The sequence below is a fragment of the Dendrobates tinctorius genome, unplaced genomic scaffold (genome assembly GCF_039654945.1).
Source record: "Dendrobates tinctorius isolate UK_male_01 unplaced genomic scaffold, ASM3965494v1 ptg000103l, whole genome shotgun sequence".
Lineage (NCBI taxonomy): Eukaryota > Metazoa > Chordata > Amphibia > Anura > Dendrobatidae > Dendrobates > Dendrobates tinctorius.
In genome coordinates this window covers 41,102,885-41,119,431 of record NW_027361771.1, presented here as the reverse complement: position 1 = coordinate 41,119,431, position 16,547 = coordinate 41,102,885, and the positions used below count along the sequence as shown (strand labels likewise).

Here is a 16,547-nt window from a genome sequence, read left to right as displayed (position 1 = left end):
TAGTTTCCATTTTGAACGGACGTATGACCAGAAACTCGTTGAGGGCCTAAAGATTTATTATAGTCCTGAAGGAGCTGTCTGGCTTATGGACTAGGAACAGAGGGGAGTAGAAACCTTTTCCCCTTTCCGCCTCTGGCACCTCTGTCAGGACTTTCTTGCGGCATAGATCATGAACCTCGGCCTCCAGGGCAGCTTGTTCTGATGGGGAAGATCTGAGTGGGGTAACCTTAAATCTATTTTGGGGAACACAGGAGAATTCTAGTCGTAGTCCCGAAGCTATCAACCCCAGGATCCAGTTGCTACTAGAAATTAGAGACCAGGCCGGGTAGAAGGCAGCTAGTCTCCCTCCTACCGGAGCAACTAGTCATTGGGGTGGCTTTTTTGCGTCATGCGCCTGACATTCCTGGCGCCCCCCTCCTCCAAACATAAATTCTGTACCTTTCCTTATTTCATCCCATCTGCCTTGATCTCTGGACGACAGTCTACGGAAATATCCTTTCCTGGTAAAGGGACGTCTATAAGAAGGATTCGGCAGAGTGGTGAGTTTCTTTTTATTATCCCCGGCTTTTTCTAAAAGTTCGTCCAGCACGGGACCAAATAGATATTCCCCCTCACACGGAATGGAACGGAGTCGGGACCTGGCCAGGATATCTCCCGGCCAACACTTCAACCAGAGAGCCCTTCGAGCTGCATTAGACAATCCTGCGGTCCTGACCGCCATCCTTGCCGAATCATCAGCTAGAAAGGCAGCGGCGTTTTGAATAATCGGCAGAGTCTTCCGGATGGATGCTCTCGAGGCTCCGTCTTTCAGCTGAGAATCCAGTTGATCTAGCCAGACCATCATGGATCTGGCTGTGCACGTGGCAGCTACCGCTGGTCTTAGAGCACCAGCTGACATCTCCCATGTTCCTTTTAGAAATGAATTCCGTTTTTTATCCAACGGATCTTTTAAGGAAGCCATGTCGTCAAAAGGTATGGAGGATTTTTTGGAGGCTTTGGCTACTGCCGCGTCAAGCTTAGGCGCATTGTCCTATCTGCTTACCACTGTGTCATCAAAAGGGTACCGCCGCTTGAAGGCTGGTGGCAAGGTGCCCCTTTTTTCAGGCCTCTTCCATTCTCTGTCTATCAGGCTCTGGACTTGGTTATTTAGTGGGAAGGCCCTGCACTTCCTAGGATCTAGACCACCGAACATCATATCCTGCTGAAAGTTCTGGTTTTGTGTCTGCTACCCCCATGGTGGACCTTACTGCTTTGACTAGCTTATCCATTTGGTCTAAGGAGAAGCAGAAACGGCTAGAGTCTTCATCCGAAGAAGATGAAGAGGAGTCAGGGGACTCTGAGGAGTCATCGTCCTTCCCAGGGGCGACCGAGGACTCCGAGCCCGAAAAACTAGCCTCTCTTCTCCTAGAAGATTCCCCCTGTGATAGGGCTTTCATCTCTGTCCTGATTATCTCCCTCAGGCTTGTGGTGAAGTCAGGCGTCCCTTCCGCTACCTGTATAAACGGGGGAGAGTGTAAGGGCCTGCCAATCTACCCATGGACTATCGTTCCCTTTTAAACCCTACCGTCTGTCGCACGCATGGCTGACACAACTTTTAGGGTGGGCATCTGGCAAGGGGCAACTACAGAGGGCACACTCCCTGTGCTTCTGTTTTCCCGAACTTTTCTTCCCCTGTGAAAAAGCATAAGGGAACACTGCATCAGGGTACTTTCACGGAGGTCTGTTACCCATGCAGTGGAAGCAGGTACCGGATCACGGAGGGAGGCAGGGAGATCCTTCAGTCTGGAGGAACTTCTGCGGCTCTGTCCGCTCGTTCGCCCTTGCTTCTTCTGCTGGCCACTTGTATGAGACTTCAATGAGGCCTGTCTCTGCGGGTGCTCCTGCACCTCATCCTGTTGGTCTATGGGGGCTTCCGTCGTATCCATTGCTGCAATGGGCCTTCAGAAGCACCCCAGCAGCGTCCCAGCCTGCCTTATATTGCCTCCGAATATCCGGGTCAGCAGAGTTCTGGCCGAGGGCACATCCCACCTGGGATCCTCCCGTGACGTCCCCGCCCCGCGCTCCGGCCCCCCCCTCCCCGGCCGCTGCATGCGACCCAGGACCGCCGCACTCCTGTGGCGCATACAAAGAAGCCGGCCGGCACCCGACTTCCGGTTTCGGCGTTCCCGGCCCCGCCCCCTCTCCCTCCGACGTTCAAACTGAGACTGCGGGAACGTGCGCGAAGGAGCCGGCACGGCGCCCCTGGCCCGGTATGCCTCCAGCCCCCCGTGCCCCGACATGCACCTGCTGACTGGGCGCTAACGCAGGACCAGGTTGAGAAGACCGGACCCTGGGGGTAACGCACCAGGAAGGGCCCGGAGTATACATACTGGCACTCTGGAGACGGCTGTCCTCCGGACCCCTTGCTCCACCTGCTCCGCACACTGCCGTGAAGACCTGCCCGGCCCCACCATGGCGCTTCCAGGGACCCCGCACTGACCGAGGTAGGAGACCCCCCCACTGCCTGGGTCGGTCAGCCAGCCTGGGAATTTCCTTGACGATCCATGACGGACGATCTGTAGGAAGTCCCGTCCTCTAAGAACAGGAAACCAACTGATGCGTGGGACAGGTGCCGCCCTTTTGTATCTGTAGGTTTCCTGTTCCTGAAGGGCGGATCCCCTCTCTCAGGTGGTGCTGTTATGGACGACCGAATAAATGTACCTATCCCATGTAACATTGTTGACTGAGAAATGTAATCCTGAAAACATTTGTAAAGCTTTTTTCAGTTTTATGGATCACAAGAAATGTACCCCAGACCACAGAATAGTGTATGAATGAGAACTGTAATCCAGCCAATTTAATGTTTTTTGCAGTGTTACATAATATCACAGAAATTTACCACAGAATAGCAAATGATTAGCCCTTAGAAGAGCTGTTAGACTAGGTTCACATTGCATTAATGCAGTCCGTTCAACGCATAGCGCTGACGGACTGCGTTAACGCTACTGTCCTATTGTGATTGCATTTAGCGATCACGCTAGCGCAGCTTCTCTATCTGTGCTAGCTGTGACAGACCCTCAAACGCTGCAGACCGCATCCAAGGGTCCGTCACAGCATGACGTCACATCGCTAACGCATACCAATTTTGACGTGCATTAGCAATTCACCACGTTATGGTAGTCTATGACAGCGTTAACGGATGTGTTACATCGCTTTAATGCCGCGGTGTAACACAGTCCGTTTAACGGACTGCCATAATGTAATGTGAACCCAGCCTTAGTGTGATGGATCGGCTTCAGCACCAGTATCAACACTACAAGCCTTTGATTCGTTATACTGTGAATACAGGCCTAGATAACCACTCTCTCCTTCCAATACAAAGTGACAAAGAGCTGCGCAATGGCATAAGTGTGCAGAACCGAGTCTGTTTTTTTTTTTTATAAGCCCTGATGGTGTCACTCAGCCAGCCAATCACAGTAATGCCACAACCTAGATGGCTACGGCATTACAGTGACGCACAGGCGGGGCTGGTTTTAGAGTTTTACATAGAGCACCATCCATTAATCGCCAAGTAGCGAGTTCATCTGGGCGCCGTGATACTTGTGCGATAACCGAGTATCACCGAGCATGTTCGCTCATCCCTAATAAGCACCTTTTGCTGTCTGCATTAGAGAGCTTTTCCATTCTCAGAAAAAAGTCTGCACTCACTATGTGACTGAAGACTGCAGAATTACGACAGTGGGTAATAACCTGCAGGAACACGGGATGCAGTCACGCACATGGAGGCAGAGCAAGGGTTAAACAGGTTTATTTACAAGTGGCGTAGTCGGCAGGATGCAGTCTACGAACGCAGGGGTGGCAGACCAAGCGGTTGGGGGAGCTCCAAGGGCCAGTATACCGCTGGGGACAATATTGAACAATCTCCCTAAGTTCACTGGGAATGATACTATGATGTGGAGTTGGATTGAACGTGTAAGGGGGTGATGAAGATGTATCCCATGACTCCAGCCCTAGAAGCAGAGGTGGCTATGATGGCTTTAGATGGGGAGGCCAGGGACTCTGTCATGTTGCGACCCCCACAGATGAGAGACACCCTGGGAAAAGTGTTGTTAATACTTGGAGACGTATGGGGACCCTACGGACGTAGGAGAATTATACATGTGTTGGTTCAGGCACACTCAAAGAGAGGGGGAGACCGTGACCCAGTTTAGTAATGCGCTGCAGGACCTCCAAACTGCCATTGCTCGCAAAGACGGCATAGGCATAGGATCCATTGATATAGTGCTGCGAGACCAGCTAGTGACGGGCCTACGTGATGTGAGGCTGAAGCAGACTCTGAGGGAGCGCTTGTGAGTAAAACCCAGTATGACTTTCTCAGAGATAGGGGCAAAAGCACGCACAGGCAAGCAGGAGCAGGGGATTGCAGCCTTGACAGGGATGGTCCGGCATTGCGGCGTACCCAGCCCGAATGAAGAAGAGCCAACATGGACACGTGATTTATGGCTGGAAATGAGAAGAATTTGGGAAAAAGTCGAGAGTCTGGGGGAAGCCCTTACTGCTGTCTTGGGGACCAGTGTCATATCCCGAGGTAACGCACGGAAGCAAGTGAAGGAAGTTAGAGGAGAGGAGCGGAGTATGAAGAAGGCTTCAGTGGCAGCTCCAGTGTGTAACCCCATATCCTGGAGTGAAAAGCAACCGCAGGTGAGAGATGCTTGCCGCCGAGGTCGACGATCCAGACCAAAATCACCCACCAGACAGACGCAGACGTGGGTGCTGGGCATGCGGAAGAGTGGGACACTTGTCCAGAAATTGCCCTACCTGAGAAAAGCGATGGCCAAGATCCGCTCACCCCTCCGAAGATCCTGCTAATTGGAGGGAACGTCCCCCATGGACAGAATGGTACGACGGGAGAAGGAGAGACCCACTCAGAGCAAGACAGTGTCACGACATCGGATGCTGAGAAGAGATAGAGAGGGTGTCGACTGTCCACGATCAGATGTCTGCGCTGTCCCGATGCGTGGAGGCGAGTCTAGCAGAACTCCAACCTGGGTCTAGAGGTCCCGATGGTGAGATTCGACCTGAAGAGGAGGAAGGGACGACTGCCCGGGTGGTCCAGCGAAGTAAGAGGTGACAAGAGTTCAAGGTTCCCGAGACACAGGCTCCTACGGTTCTCATCAATGAGAACACAGAGTCGCTAGTATCATCCCCTGAGGCGGAAAGTTTGCCAGCCGTCACTTCACAAGACCATGCAAAACACAAGCCGCAGAGACACCATCACATGTTTCTCAATATTTTCTGGGTTGTGTTGGTCATTATTGCTCCTACTAGCCAGTTTTCTACTCCACACTGATGAGGGGCAATACCCCGAAACAGCTGTCTGTGGATGGATACCATGTTTTGGCATAGGTGGTTTCCTTCACTGGAGACTTCCTTTCCCGTGGTTGTTCCTTCCCGGGGAAAGACCTGGCTAGTCATTGCTTGCATTGAGAAACATGTGATGGTGTCTCCGCGGCTTGTGTTTTGCATGTTTTTGCATATTTCCCATAAGGGATGTGGGCATTGCTCTAGAATCACTGCGTTGAGAAACATGTGATAGTGTCTCCGCAGTGTTGGATGTTGATCTCCATGAGTTCATTCATCCTCATTTTTCACAGACTTCACAAGACCATGACCAGATGGAAGACATGAAGCAGCTGTTTGAGACAGGGAGTGTGGCTGAGAAGCCATGGTAAGTGACACCACAGAGCCTGGCACGGGTGAAGAAGGGTCCGGTGTTATGAATGAGTCACCGTAGGAGGCAAAAGCAGAAATACAGGCTAAGTCCAGAAAACCAGAGAAGTTGGCAACTATCAGATTGCAGACCCCTGAACCTATCAACACAACTAGCAGTAGCCGTGGGGGGTTCCTACGATGCCCTAGACCCCTCGATCACAGCCAAAGAATTACATAGGCCTAAAGAAAGAAAGGGGAAATCTAAACTGCCCCAGAGCAGACCCCAAAGCAATAGGCAGCCCCCAACATATAATGACGGTGAAGCAAGATGAAAATACTAACACAGACAGAAAGATAGACTGAGCAAAGACGGGGCCCAAAACTACCTAGATAGGAAAGGACAGGAAGGCTGCTGTCTGCAATCTGCCAAAACCCTATCAAAGACATAAGCAAGCTGATATGAAAAAGGCCCTGAAGCAGCTAGGCTTCAAAAACTAAATCAGCACTCAGGTATTTTCAGAAGACAGAGCTAAATGAATTCAGCACACCCCAGCAGGGAATGGCAGAAATCCAGAAAAACAAAGCAAAACAAAGTCAAAGCACCAAAGCAAAAGGCCGAGCAGCAAACTTAGCTTTAGAGGAGCAGGAATTCAGACTGATCTCCAAGGATCCCACAGAGAAATCACCCGCAGGGCAGAAGGGCGTCGGCAGCCTTATATCCAGTCAGTAACTCCACTCAGCCAGTCATCATCATCAGCCTCAGGTGTTTGATAATCAGGCTCACTACCTTTCTTTACCAGAAGAGGGAGTTCCTCGGGCCTCAGTAATGAAGGGGAAAATGAACTCACAACAGTACCTCCCCCTTGAGGAGGGGTCACCGAACCCTCAACTACGCCACCAGGGCGATCAGGGTGAGCCCGATGAAAGGCACGCACCAATCTTTTTGGCATGAATATCAGAGGCAGAGACCCAGGAATTATCCTCCTGACCATAACCCTTCCACTTAACCAAATACTGGAGTCTCCGTCTAGCCAGACGGGAATCCAGTACTTTCTCTACCTCATATTCCATGTTACCTTCAACCAATACAGGGTCTGGAGGTGCCACCCCCGGAACAACAGGTTGAACAAACCTCTTCAACAAAGATTTATGGAACACATTATGGATTTTAAATGTGACAGGAAGAGCCAAACGAAAAGAGACCGGATTAATAATCTCCACAATCTTGTAAGGTCCAATAAATCTAGGCTTAAACTTAGGAGAAGCCACCTTCATAGCAATATTTTTGGATGATAACCACACCATATCACCAACCTTAAACTGGGGACCAATGGTCCTATGTCGGTTGGAAAACCGCTGGGCCTTTTCCTGGGAGAGAGATAACTTATCCACCACTTGGTCCCAGATCTGGTGCATTCTCTCCACCACAGTGTCAACACCTGGGCAGGCAGAGGGCTCCACCTGCCCTGAAGAAAATCGAGGATGAAACCCAAAGTTACAAAAAGAAGGTGACATCAAAGTGGCAAAACTAGCTCTATTATTTAAAGCAAATTCGGCCAAGGGCAAAAATGAAACCCAATCATCCTGATCAGCAGAAATAAAACATCTCAAATATGACTCCAAGGTCTGGTTTGTTCTCTCTGTCTGCCCATTGGTCTGAGGGTGAAAAGCAGAGGAGAAGGACAACTGAATTCCCAGCCTGGAACAGAAAGTTCTCCAAAATCTAGACACAAACTGGACTCCTCTGTCAGATACAATGTTCTCAGGAATCCCGTGCAAACGAACCACCTGTTGTAAAAACAGGGGCACCAACTCAGAGGAAGACGGCAACTTAGGGAGTGGTACAAGATGAACCATCTTAGAGAACCTATCACAAATCACCCAAATAACAGTCATCCTCTGAGAGACAGGCATATCAGAGATTAAATCCATTTGAAATATGGGTCCATGGCCTCTTGGGGACAGGCAAAGGCATCAACAACCCACTAGAGCGAGAACACGATTTAGACCGGGAGCACGTCCCACAGGACTGCACAAAATTCCTGACATCACGAGACAAGGAGGGCCACCAAAAAAACCGACTCACCAGATCTCTAGTACCAAAAATACCTGGATGACCAGCCAAAGCAGAGCAATGAACTTCAGACATCACTCTCTTCTTCCACTGGTCAGGAACATACAGGTAGAGGTGGATGCTTCTGAGATTGGTGCAGGAGCTGTTTTGTCCCAAAAGGATCCTGTAACATCTAAAATGAATCCCTGTGCTTTCTTTTCCCGAAAGTTCTCTCCATCTGAACGTAACAAAAAGTTACAAAAAGAAGGTGACATCAAAGTGGCAAAACTAGCTCTATTATTTAAAGCAAATTCGGCCAAGGGCAAAAATGAAACCCAATCATCCTGATCAGCAGAAATAAAACATCTCAAATATGACTCCAAGGTCTGGTTTGTTCTCTCTGTCTGCCCATTGGTCTGAGGGTGAAAAGCAGAGGAGAAGGACAACTGAATTCCCAGCCTGGAACAGAAAGTTCTCCAAAATCTAGACACAAACTGGAAGGTTTGTCCTCCTGGAACTCTTCCAGAGCACGTCTCAAATCGGGCGAGATGGCAGAAAGAACTACCCCTTCGCCTAAGATGGTAGCAGGCTTGGTCACACAGGAGAATCAGCAAAGAAGCTCCTAGAGAGGGTGTCTGCCTTGACATTCTTTGTTCCAGGAAGAAAAGAAACCACAAAATCAAAACGTGTAAAAAACAAGGCCCACCTAGCCTGTCTAGGGTTCAAGCGCTTAGCCGACTCTAGGTAAATCAAATTCTTGTGGTCAGTGAGGACCACGACTTGATGCTTAGCTCCCTCCAACCAATGTCTCCACTCCTCAAATGCCCATTTCATGGCCAACAGTTCCCTATTCCCCACATCATAGTTACGTTCAGATGGAGAGAACTTTCGGGAAAAGAAAGCACAGGGATTCATTTTAGATGTTACAGGATCCTTTTGGGACAAAACAGCTCCTGCACCAATCTCAGAAGCATCCACCTCTACCTGGAATGGAAGTGAGACATCAGGTTGCCGCAAAACCGGGGCGGAGGTAAATCTTCGCTTCAGCTCCTGAAAGGAAGAAACAGCCTCCGGAGACCAATTTAACACATCAGCACCCTTTTTAGTCAAATCAGTCAATGGCTTGGCAATACTAGAAAATTTTGCTATAAATTTCCGATAAAAATTAGCAAAACCCAAAAACTTCTGGAGGGCCTTCAAAGAAGTGGGCTGAACCCAATCGTGAATGGCCTGTACCTTGGCCGGGTGCATTTCAATAGTTGACGGGGACAAAATAAATCCCAAAAAAGAAATCCTCTGTACTCCAAAAAGGCATTTAGATCCTTTGACATACAGGGAATTCTCCCTCAAGATTCGGAACACAGTCCGAATATGTTCCACATGAGAATCCCAATCCTTGGAGAAGATCAAAATATCATCCAGATAGATAATCAAAAATTTATCGACAAAATCTCGGAAAATATCGTTCCTGAAGCACTGGAAGACAGAAGGGGCATTAGTGAGCCCAAAAGGCATCACCAGGTACTCAAAATGTCCCTCCGGAGTATTAAACGCCATCTTCCATTCATCCCCATGCTTAATGCGAATAAGATTATACGCCCCACTGAGGTCAAGCTTGGTAAACCAGTAAGCACCTTTAACTCTGGAGAATAGATCAGAAATCAGGGGTAACGGATACTGATATTTAACAGTAATTTTATTGAGGGCACGATAATCAATACAAGGTCTTAATGATCCATCCTTTTTGGCTACAAAAAAAAAAAATGGCACCTAAGGGTGACGAGGATGGTCTAATATGACCCTTCTCCAACGCCTCCTTAATATAGGACCGCATAGCCTCGTGCTCGGGTACAGATAAATTGAAGAGCCGACCCTTGGGAAATTTACACCCCGGGCTCAGTTCAATTGCACAGTCATAACTCCTATGAGGAGGCAGAGACGCAGACTCATTCTCACTAAATACATCATAAAAGTCCGCCAAATAATCAGGAACATCATGCGACTGAGGAGAGGTGGAAAACACCGGAGCCTCACTAAAGGCACACCGACAACCCCAACTCACCACAGACACAGATTTCCAATCCAAAACTGGATTATGAATCTGTAACCAGGGAAACCCCAGAACAATAGTATCATGCAGATTATGCAACACCAAAAATCTGCAATTTTCTTGATGGTCTGGGGCGACCCGCATTACCACCTGGGTCCAAAACTGGGGTTTATTTTTAGCCAAAGGAGTAGCATCAATCCCCCTCAAAGGGATAGGCGTCTGCAGAGGTGTCATCGGAAACCCACAACGTTTAGCAAAATCCAAGTCCATTAGGTTTAGGGCTGCTCCCGAATCCACAAAAGCCTTGGCGGAAAATGTGGACAGGGAGCAGATCAGAGTAATAGCCAGAAGAAACTTAGGTTGAACACCACCAACAGAAAACATGTGTGCAAAGCGTTTCTCTCGTTTAGGACAGACAGAAATAATATGCGAGGCATCTCCACAGAAAAAACACAACTTATTACGCCTTCTGAACTCCTGACGCTGCTCTCTGGAAAAAACTCTATCACATTGCATAGGTTCAGACATTTGTTCAACAGGTGGCAACACCTCTCGTGCAGCTTTGCGTTCGCGCAAACGCCGATCAACCTGAATGGCTAATGACATAGAATCGTCAAGACCAGAGGGAACAGGAAATCCCACCATAGTATCTTTTACGGCTTCTGACAACCCCTTCCGAAAGAGAGCAGCCAAGGCATTATCATTCCAGGTAGTAAGTACTGCCCACTTTTGGAATTTTTGACAGTACAATTCTGCAGAATCACGACCCTGGCTCAATGCCAGCAGGGTCTTTTCAGCCTGATCAATGGCATTAGGTTCGTCATACAACAACCCCAAAGCTTGAAAGAATGCGTTCACATTAGTCAGAATAGGATCATCTGGTTTCAAAGAAAACGCCCAATCCTGGGGATCGCCACGCAGCAAAGAGATGACAATTTTAACCTGCTGCGCGGAGCTCCCTGACGAGTTAGGCTTCAAGGCAAAAAATAATTTACAATTATTTTAGAAATTCAAAAATTTAGACCGATCCCCAAAAAATACATCAGGTGTAGGAATCTTTGGTTCAGCAGCATGTGAATGAGCAAGGTAGGCGGAAATTCCCCGCACTTCCGCAGCGAGCTGCTCCACACGATCAGACAATTGCTTTATCTCCATTGAGAGAAAAAAAAAATTCCCCCTACGGCCTCAGAGATATAGAGGAAAAATATACACACTTTTTTTTTTTTTTACAATTCTTTCCTGCTATTGAGTACCCTAGGATCTGCGGTATGGCGGGTGATTCTGTTATGAATGCGTCACCGTAGGAGGCAAAAGCAGAAATACAAGCTAAGTCCAGAAAACCAGAGAAGTTGGCAACTATCAGATTGCAGACCCCTGAACCTATCAACACAACTAGCAGTTGCCGTGGGGGGTTCCTACGATGCCCTAGACCCCTCGATCACAGCCGGAGAATTACATAGGCCTAAAGAAAGAAAGGGAAATCTAAACTGCCCCCGAGCAGACCCCAAAACAAAAGGCAGCCCCCAACATATAATGACGGTGAAGCAAGATGAAAATACTAACACAGACAGAAAGATAGACTGAGCAAAGACGGGGCCCAAAACTACCTAGATAGGAAAGGACAGGAAGGCTGCTGTCTGCAATCTGCCAAAACCCTATCAAAGACATAAGCCAACAAGCTGATATGAAAAAGGCCCTGAAGCAGCTAGGCTTCAAAAACTAAATCAGCACTCAGGTATTTTCAGAAGACAGAGCTAAATGAATTCAGCACACCCCAGCAGGGAATGGCAGAAATCCAGAAAAACAAAGCAAAACAAAGTCAAAGCACCAAAGCAAAAGGCCGAGCAGCAAACTTAGCTTTAGAGGAGCAGGAATTCAGACTGGTCTCCAAGGATCCCACAGAGAAATCACCCGCAGGGCAGAAGGGCATCAGCAGCCTTATATCCAGTCAGTAACTCCACTCAGCCAGTCATCATCATCAGCCTCAGGTGTTTGATAATCAGGCTCACTACCTTTCTTTACCAGAAGAGGGAGTTCCTCGGGCCTCAGTAATGAAGGGGAAAATGAACTCACAACAGTCCGGCTTGCAGGTTCTTAATCCATCTGATTCTAGTTTTGTGAAGAATGCTCCTGTCAAAGAGGGGGGGAGCTATGGAGAAGAATGTACTTAGCCCCCAGACTGAGGAACCTGAGCAAGGAGCTCCTAAAGTTTCCAATAACGACAAAGAAAAGGACGAGCCGTCTACTCAAACGTCTGCTAGCGGAAAAGCTAAAAAGAAGAAGACAAAGCCAAGTTTGTCCGAAGTATTTTCTTCTGCAGCTGTTGAAGATGGATGAAGATGAGGATAGGAGTATCTTCAACCAGCCTTCCTGGAAGAAATTGGAGCCAGCGAAACAGGAGGAGCTGCGAAAGTTGTGGGCAGCTGTAGGTCCTCAGGTGAGTATCGTGGAGTACGACGAACCGTCGCCCATGGAATGGCGAGCTTTAAGAGATGGAGAATGTAAGGAGGTGGACCGGACCATGGGTACCTGCATGCCTGGTCCAGAACTGGAAGGGCTGCATCCTCTGTTTCTGGGGGGAAGCCTGTGGGAGACAGACCTTCCCCCTGCTGCAGGAGGGAAGGGGATGAGAGACAGAGTTTCCTGCTGACAAGAGGGGGCTGGGAAAGCCTAGGGAGAGCACGCTGACAGGGATATAAGGAGGAAAAGCACGGGCTGCAGCAGGAGTTGGCGCCAAGTGCAGCGCACAGAGCAGAGAAGAGCGCGCTCTGCTTCCCACTCCAGAGAGTGCTGGGCCTGTGACAGGCCGTGATGCTGCTGTCCGTAATAGGAACTGTGCCAGCAGAGCGGAGTGTGTGGGGCTGTGCTAGCAGAGCGGAAAGTGCAGAGCTAAGCCAGGTGCCGTACACTAGGAGACAGTGAGTACCGCACCCGCTCTGCCCAAGAGTGACTACATCCTCAAAAGAGCTTTCCTGCTGAGGACTGAGACAGACCAACAGTATGCAGTGAGCACCCTCTGTGTAGACGTGGACCCGCCAGCCTCCTTGACTGGAGGAGACTCCCTTGACAAGCCTGAGACAATAGCTAGTGAGTGCAGGCCTGGTGTGCACAGTAACAAATCTGAGCCCCTGATAGTAGTAGCTGGACTGACCGAGGAGCGCGGCACTGTCCCTGCAGTGACACGTTCTGAGTGTGGACTTGTGACTAAGAGTGGTGAGAGCAGGACCCCCTCTCACCACCCAGCATGTTGTTTGTGACGCCACTTGTAAAACACCGGCCGAGTTGTAGTCATGTCAGCACAACCCATACTCACTGTGCTGTCAGTTGCTTCTTCCCTGCTGTGTCCCCCATTCTTGCTTGTGTTCAAAAGACCAGAGGCAGAGTCCAAAGCAACTTTAAACAAAGCGGATTTATTTTCTTCAGGACACAGCACATCCATAACACTAAGCACACTTGTCACAGTACCAGCAATGCATTATCTTCATCTTTCCCTAACTTCTTCTACTTCACAGGAATAGGTCACAAAGCTATAACGGGATGAGGAGCCTGGTGAAAACGCAACTTGTATTTATCTCCCTGGAGCTGACTTCAGTCCAGACATGGAAATATTCTCTAATTGGTCGTCCACACCCTTACGGTTATCCTGCCCGCGCACTTTCACGGTGACCCACTCTACTTCTTCTGCACCCAAACTACTTCTGTAAATTCTTCACTACGTTACTGCGGATACCATGCACTTAACTCTTCTCTTCCTTTCTTTCTACTCCCACTCCTTTCTATAGATGGCTGGGCTTCTACTTGTTGTGTGATAGCTAAGCAGTTCAGGGGTCTACTCCCATCTGACTATATACAGGAAATCTATCTCTCTTATTCCCCAGCTACCACTCCTAGAATTAACCTCTAAGTGCCCTACAACTAAACCTTCCTATGCAGTGTACTCCGTGCCCCCATCTAGTGGCCTTTTCCCTAACTGCACTGTCCCTAGCTTACATATAGTACAAAGATATACAAATACGGCATAATGAAATATATAGCAATTATATACACCAGGGTTCCCCAACTCCAGTCCTCAAGGCCCACCAACAGATCATGTTTTCAGGATTTCCTTAGTATTGCTCAGGTGATAATTGCATCACCTGTGCAATACAAAGGAAATCCTGAAAACATGATCTGTTGGTGGGCCTTGAGGACTGGAGTTGGGGAACCCTGATATACACGACTCATACAAATATGGCAATTATGTACATGTAAACAGTAGCATCAACATTTAAAGGGGCTAAGCCCTGACCCCCTTACATTGTCGCCGTTACAACATTTTACTTATTATTAACCCTGAATGCTTTGAGGCTCATAGTGATATCACCCACGATCATATAGATATCCTTCTTGCATATTGTATATTACCAAGTCTATTATTACCTTGTATCTGTAACTTCTGCTTCCAGTTCACAGTTTGAGGATCTTCGAGGAATTGTCTCAAACCTTGTGTATCTTTACTGAAGAGAAAATATGTGTTGGTGTAAGGATCCGATGGGTCTGTCATTTCCTACGGAAGAAAAAGCTTTATGTACTTGATTGATTATAGTCAGGGACATTTTATTGGAAATTTGATGGATGGGAGTAGCTACAAAGGGGAAAAATACTCTTTTGATGCTACTACTGTCAGTAGTACATGGATATAATGAACTGATCGCTGGAAAGGCAGTGCAGCAAAGCCAGGTAGGACTGGATTAAATCCTAGCACTGTTGGTATGAAATAGATGCACCTGGCTGGCTTTGACTAAGAACCAGGAAACGGGTTCACCTTGTGTCAGTCTGCTGTGGGTTGAGCAGAGTGGAGTGACTAGCCAAAATGTGAGCTATAGCTGGGAAAGAGACAAGCCAGAGTTTCCCTCTGAATGGAGACTGTATGGGTCAGCTGGGAAAGCTGAGCAGTCTGTGTGTTGGAGCTGCAGAGTAACGTGTCAGTTTGAACTGTGCATGGAGATGACCAGATCTGTTTGGCACTGGAAGCTGCTGTAGCTCGGGCTGAAGGTGATACCGAAACTGATAGATCCATACCACTTCTGTGTGTAAAGTTTACTCCAGAAGAAAGGACTGAAATCTGTTCGGTGAGGGAACACTGACATATGTACCTGCTAAACTAAATGTTTATTTGCGGTTATACCTTGGTACCCAGATGAGGCTGTTTCGGCTATGAATCACTTGGAGTTCTAAGAAAGCAATAAAACTGCACATGTTTGGACCAAACCGAGTTACCTGTGTGAACGCTACCTACTAATCTGTGTGAATCCCTACAGCAACTACATCTTTCCACAGTTTATTGTCTACCAGGGTAAAGAAAGGGTTCTTCATAAGTCATAATTTACTAATATACTTCATGTTTGAAAATTGCCTCAATCTTCAGCCTTCAAAGGGTTGTCCACTATTAGAAAACTCTAACTTAATTATTTCAGAGTCCCAATTAAAACAAGAACAATCTATACTCACCCTCAGCAGAAGCGCCATTTCAGGGATGTTGGGTGCCTCTGTTCCAGGAAAGTGACATGACTTGTTATGTCACATGCAGCCTGCAGCCAATCTTTGGCTGCTCATCAGCTGCAGCACATCAATATTCCTTCAGGGTGAACGTCCGCTCTGAAGAAATAGTAAGGCTGTATGCACACGTCCGGAATTCCCGCGGATTTTATGCATTTTTGCCACGTTTTTGCGCTGCGAAAACGCTGCAAAAACGCATAAAATAAGCAAGCCATTGTATACAATGGCATTCTGCACATGCTGTGCTAATGCTGCATATTTTTCCGCTTCACGGAAAAATATGCAGCATGCCCATTCTTTGTGCGGAATCACAAGAATTCCGCACACATAGGAAAATATTGTTCCGCTTACATTCCGCATGTGCCTATGGCCACCATGCGCAAAGTAAGCGGAAAATGTGCGGCTGGTACCCGGGGTCTGGAGGAGAGGAGATTCTCCTCCAGGCCCTGGGTACCATATCCCTGTAAAAAATAGAATTAAAATAAAAAATGGTGCTATTCTCACCTTCCGGAGTCCCCCGCAGCGTTCCCAGGCCTCAGCGATGCTCCCGCCAATTCCTGTTCCCAGTGATGCCTTGCGACAATGACCTTTGATGAAGTCGCGGTCTCGCAATACCGTAGCGGTCTCGTGAGATCGCTACGTTATCAAAGGTCATTGTCGCAAGGCATTGCTGGGAACGGGACTTGCCGGGAGCATCGCGAGGATTAGGAACACTGCGCGGGACGCCGGAAGGTGAGAAAAACACCATTTTTTTTTTAATTTTTTTAACTATATCTTTTCACTACTGATGCAGCATAGGCAGCCTCAATAGTAAAAATTTGGTCACACTAGTCAAACACTATGTTTGACTAGTATGACCAACCTGTCAATCAGTTTTCCAAGCGATGCTACAGATTGCTTGGAAAACGCTAGCATTCTGCAAGCTAATTGCACTTGCAAAACGCTAGTTAAAATGCGGGAAATACGCGGGAATTACACATGCGGAATTCTAGCATATTTCCCCCGGCAGGGAGTTGCGGAATTCTCGCGGAAATTTCCGCGGCAATTCCGCAAAGTGTGCACATAGCCTAAAGGCTTCAGCTGAAGACCAGCTCATCTTCAGGATCACCGGCGACGCCATCACTAGAACGGCACCACTGCAGGAGGTCAGTAGAGATTGTTTTAATTATAATTGGGGTCCTGAAATGATTAAGCTAGGGTTGACACCTTTAGGCT

The 16,547-nt window shown here is 48.1% G+C and overlaps 1 protein-coding gene and 1 long non-coding RNA gene across 5 annotated transcripts in view; one reads left to right on the top strand and one right to left on the bottom strand.

Moving 5' to 3' along the window:
- Nucleotides 1-16,547, top strand: part of LOC141100082 (uncharacterized) — a 248,453-nt gene that overhangs the window by 120,503 nt on the left and 111,403 nt on the right. The window lies entirely within an intron of this gene.
- The window catches only part of LOC141100079 (glycine N-acyltransferase-like), a 79,698-nt gene that overhangs the window by 44,755 nt on the left and 18,396 nt on the right, over nt 1-16,547 (bottom strand). For all 4 annotated transcript variants that reach the window (XM_073588280.1, XM_073588282.1, XM_073588281.1 and 1 more), the window contains one exon: nt 14,214-14,340. In XM_073588280.1, coding sequence (XP_073444381.1) covers nt 14,214-14,340 — 127 coding nt within the window. The remainder of the gene's footprint in view (nt 1-14,213; nt 14,341-16,547) is intronic.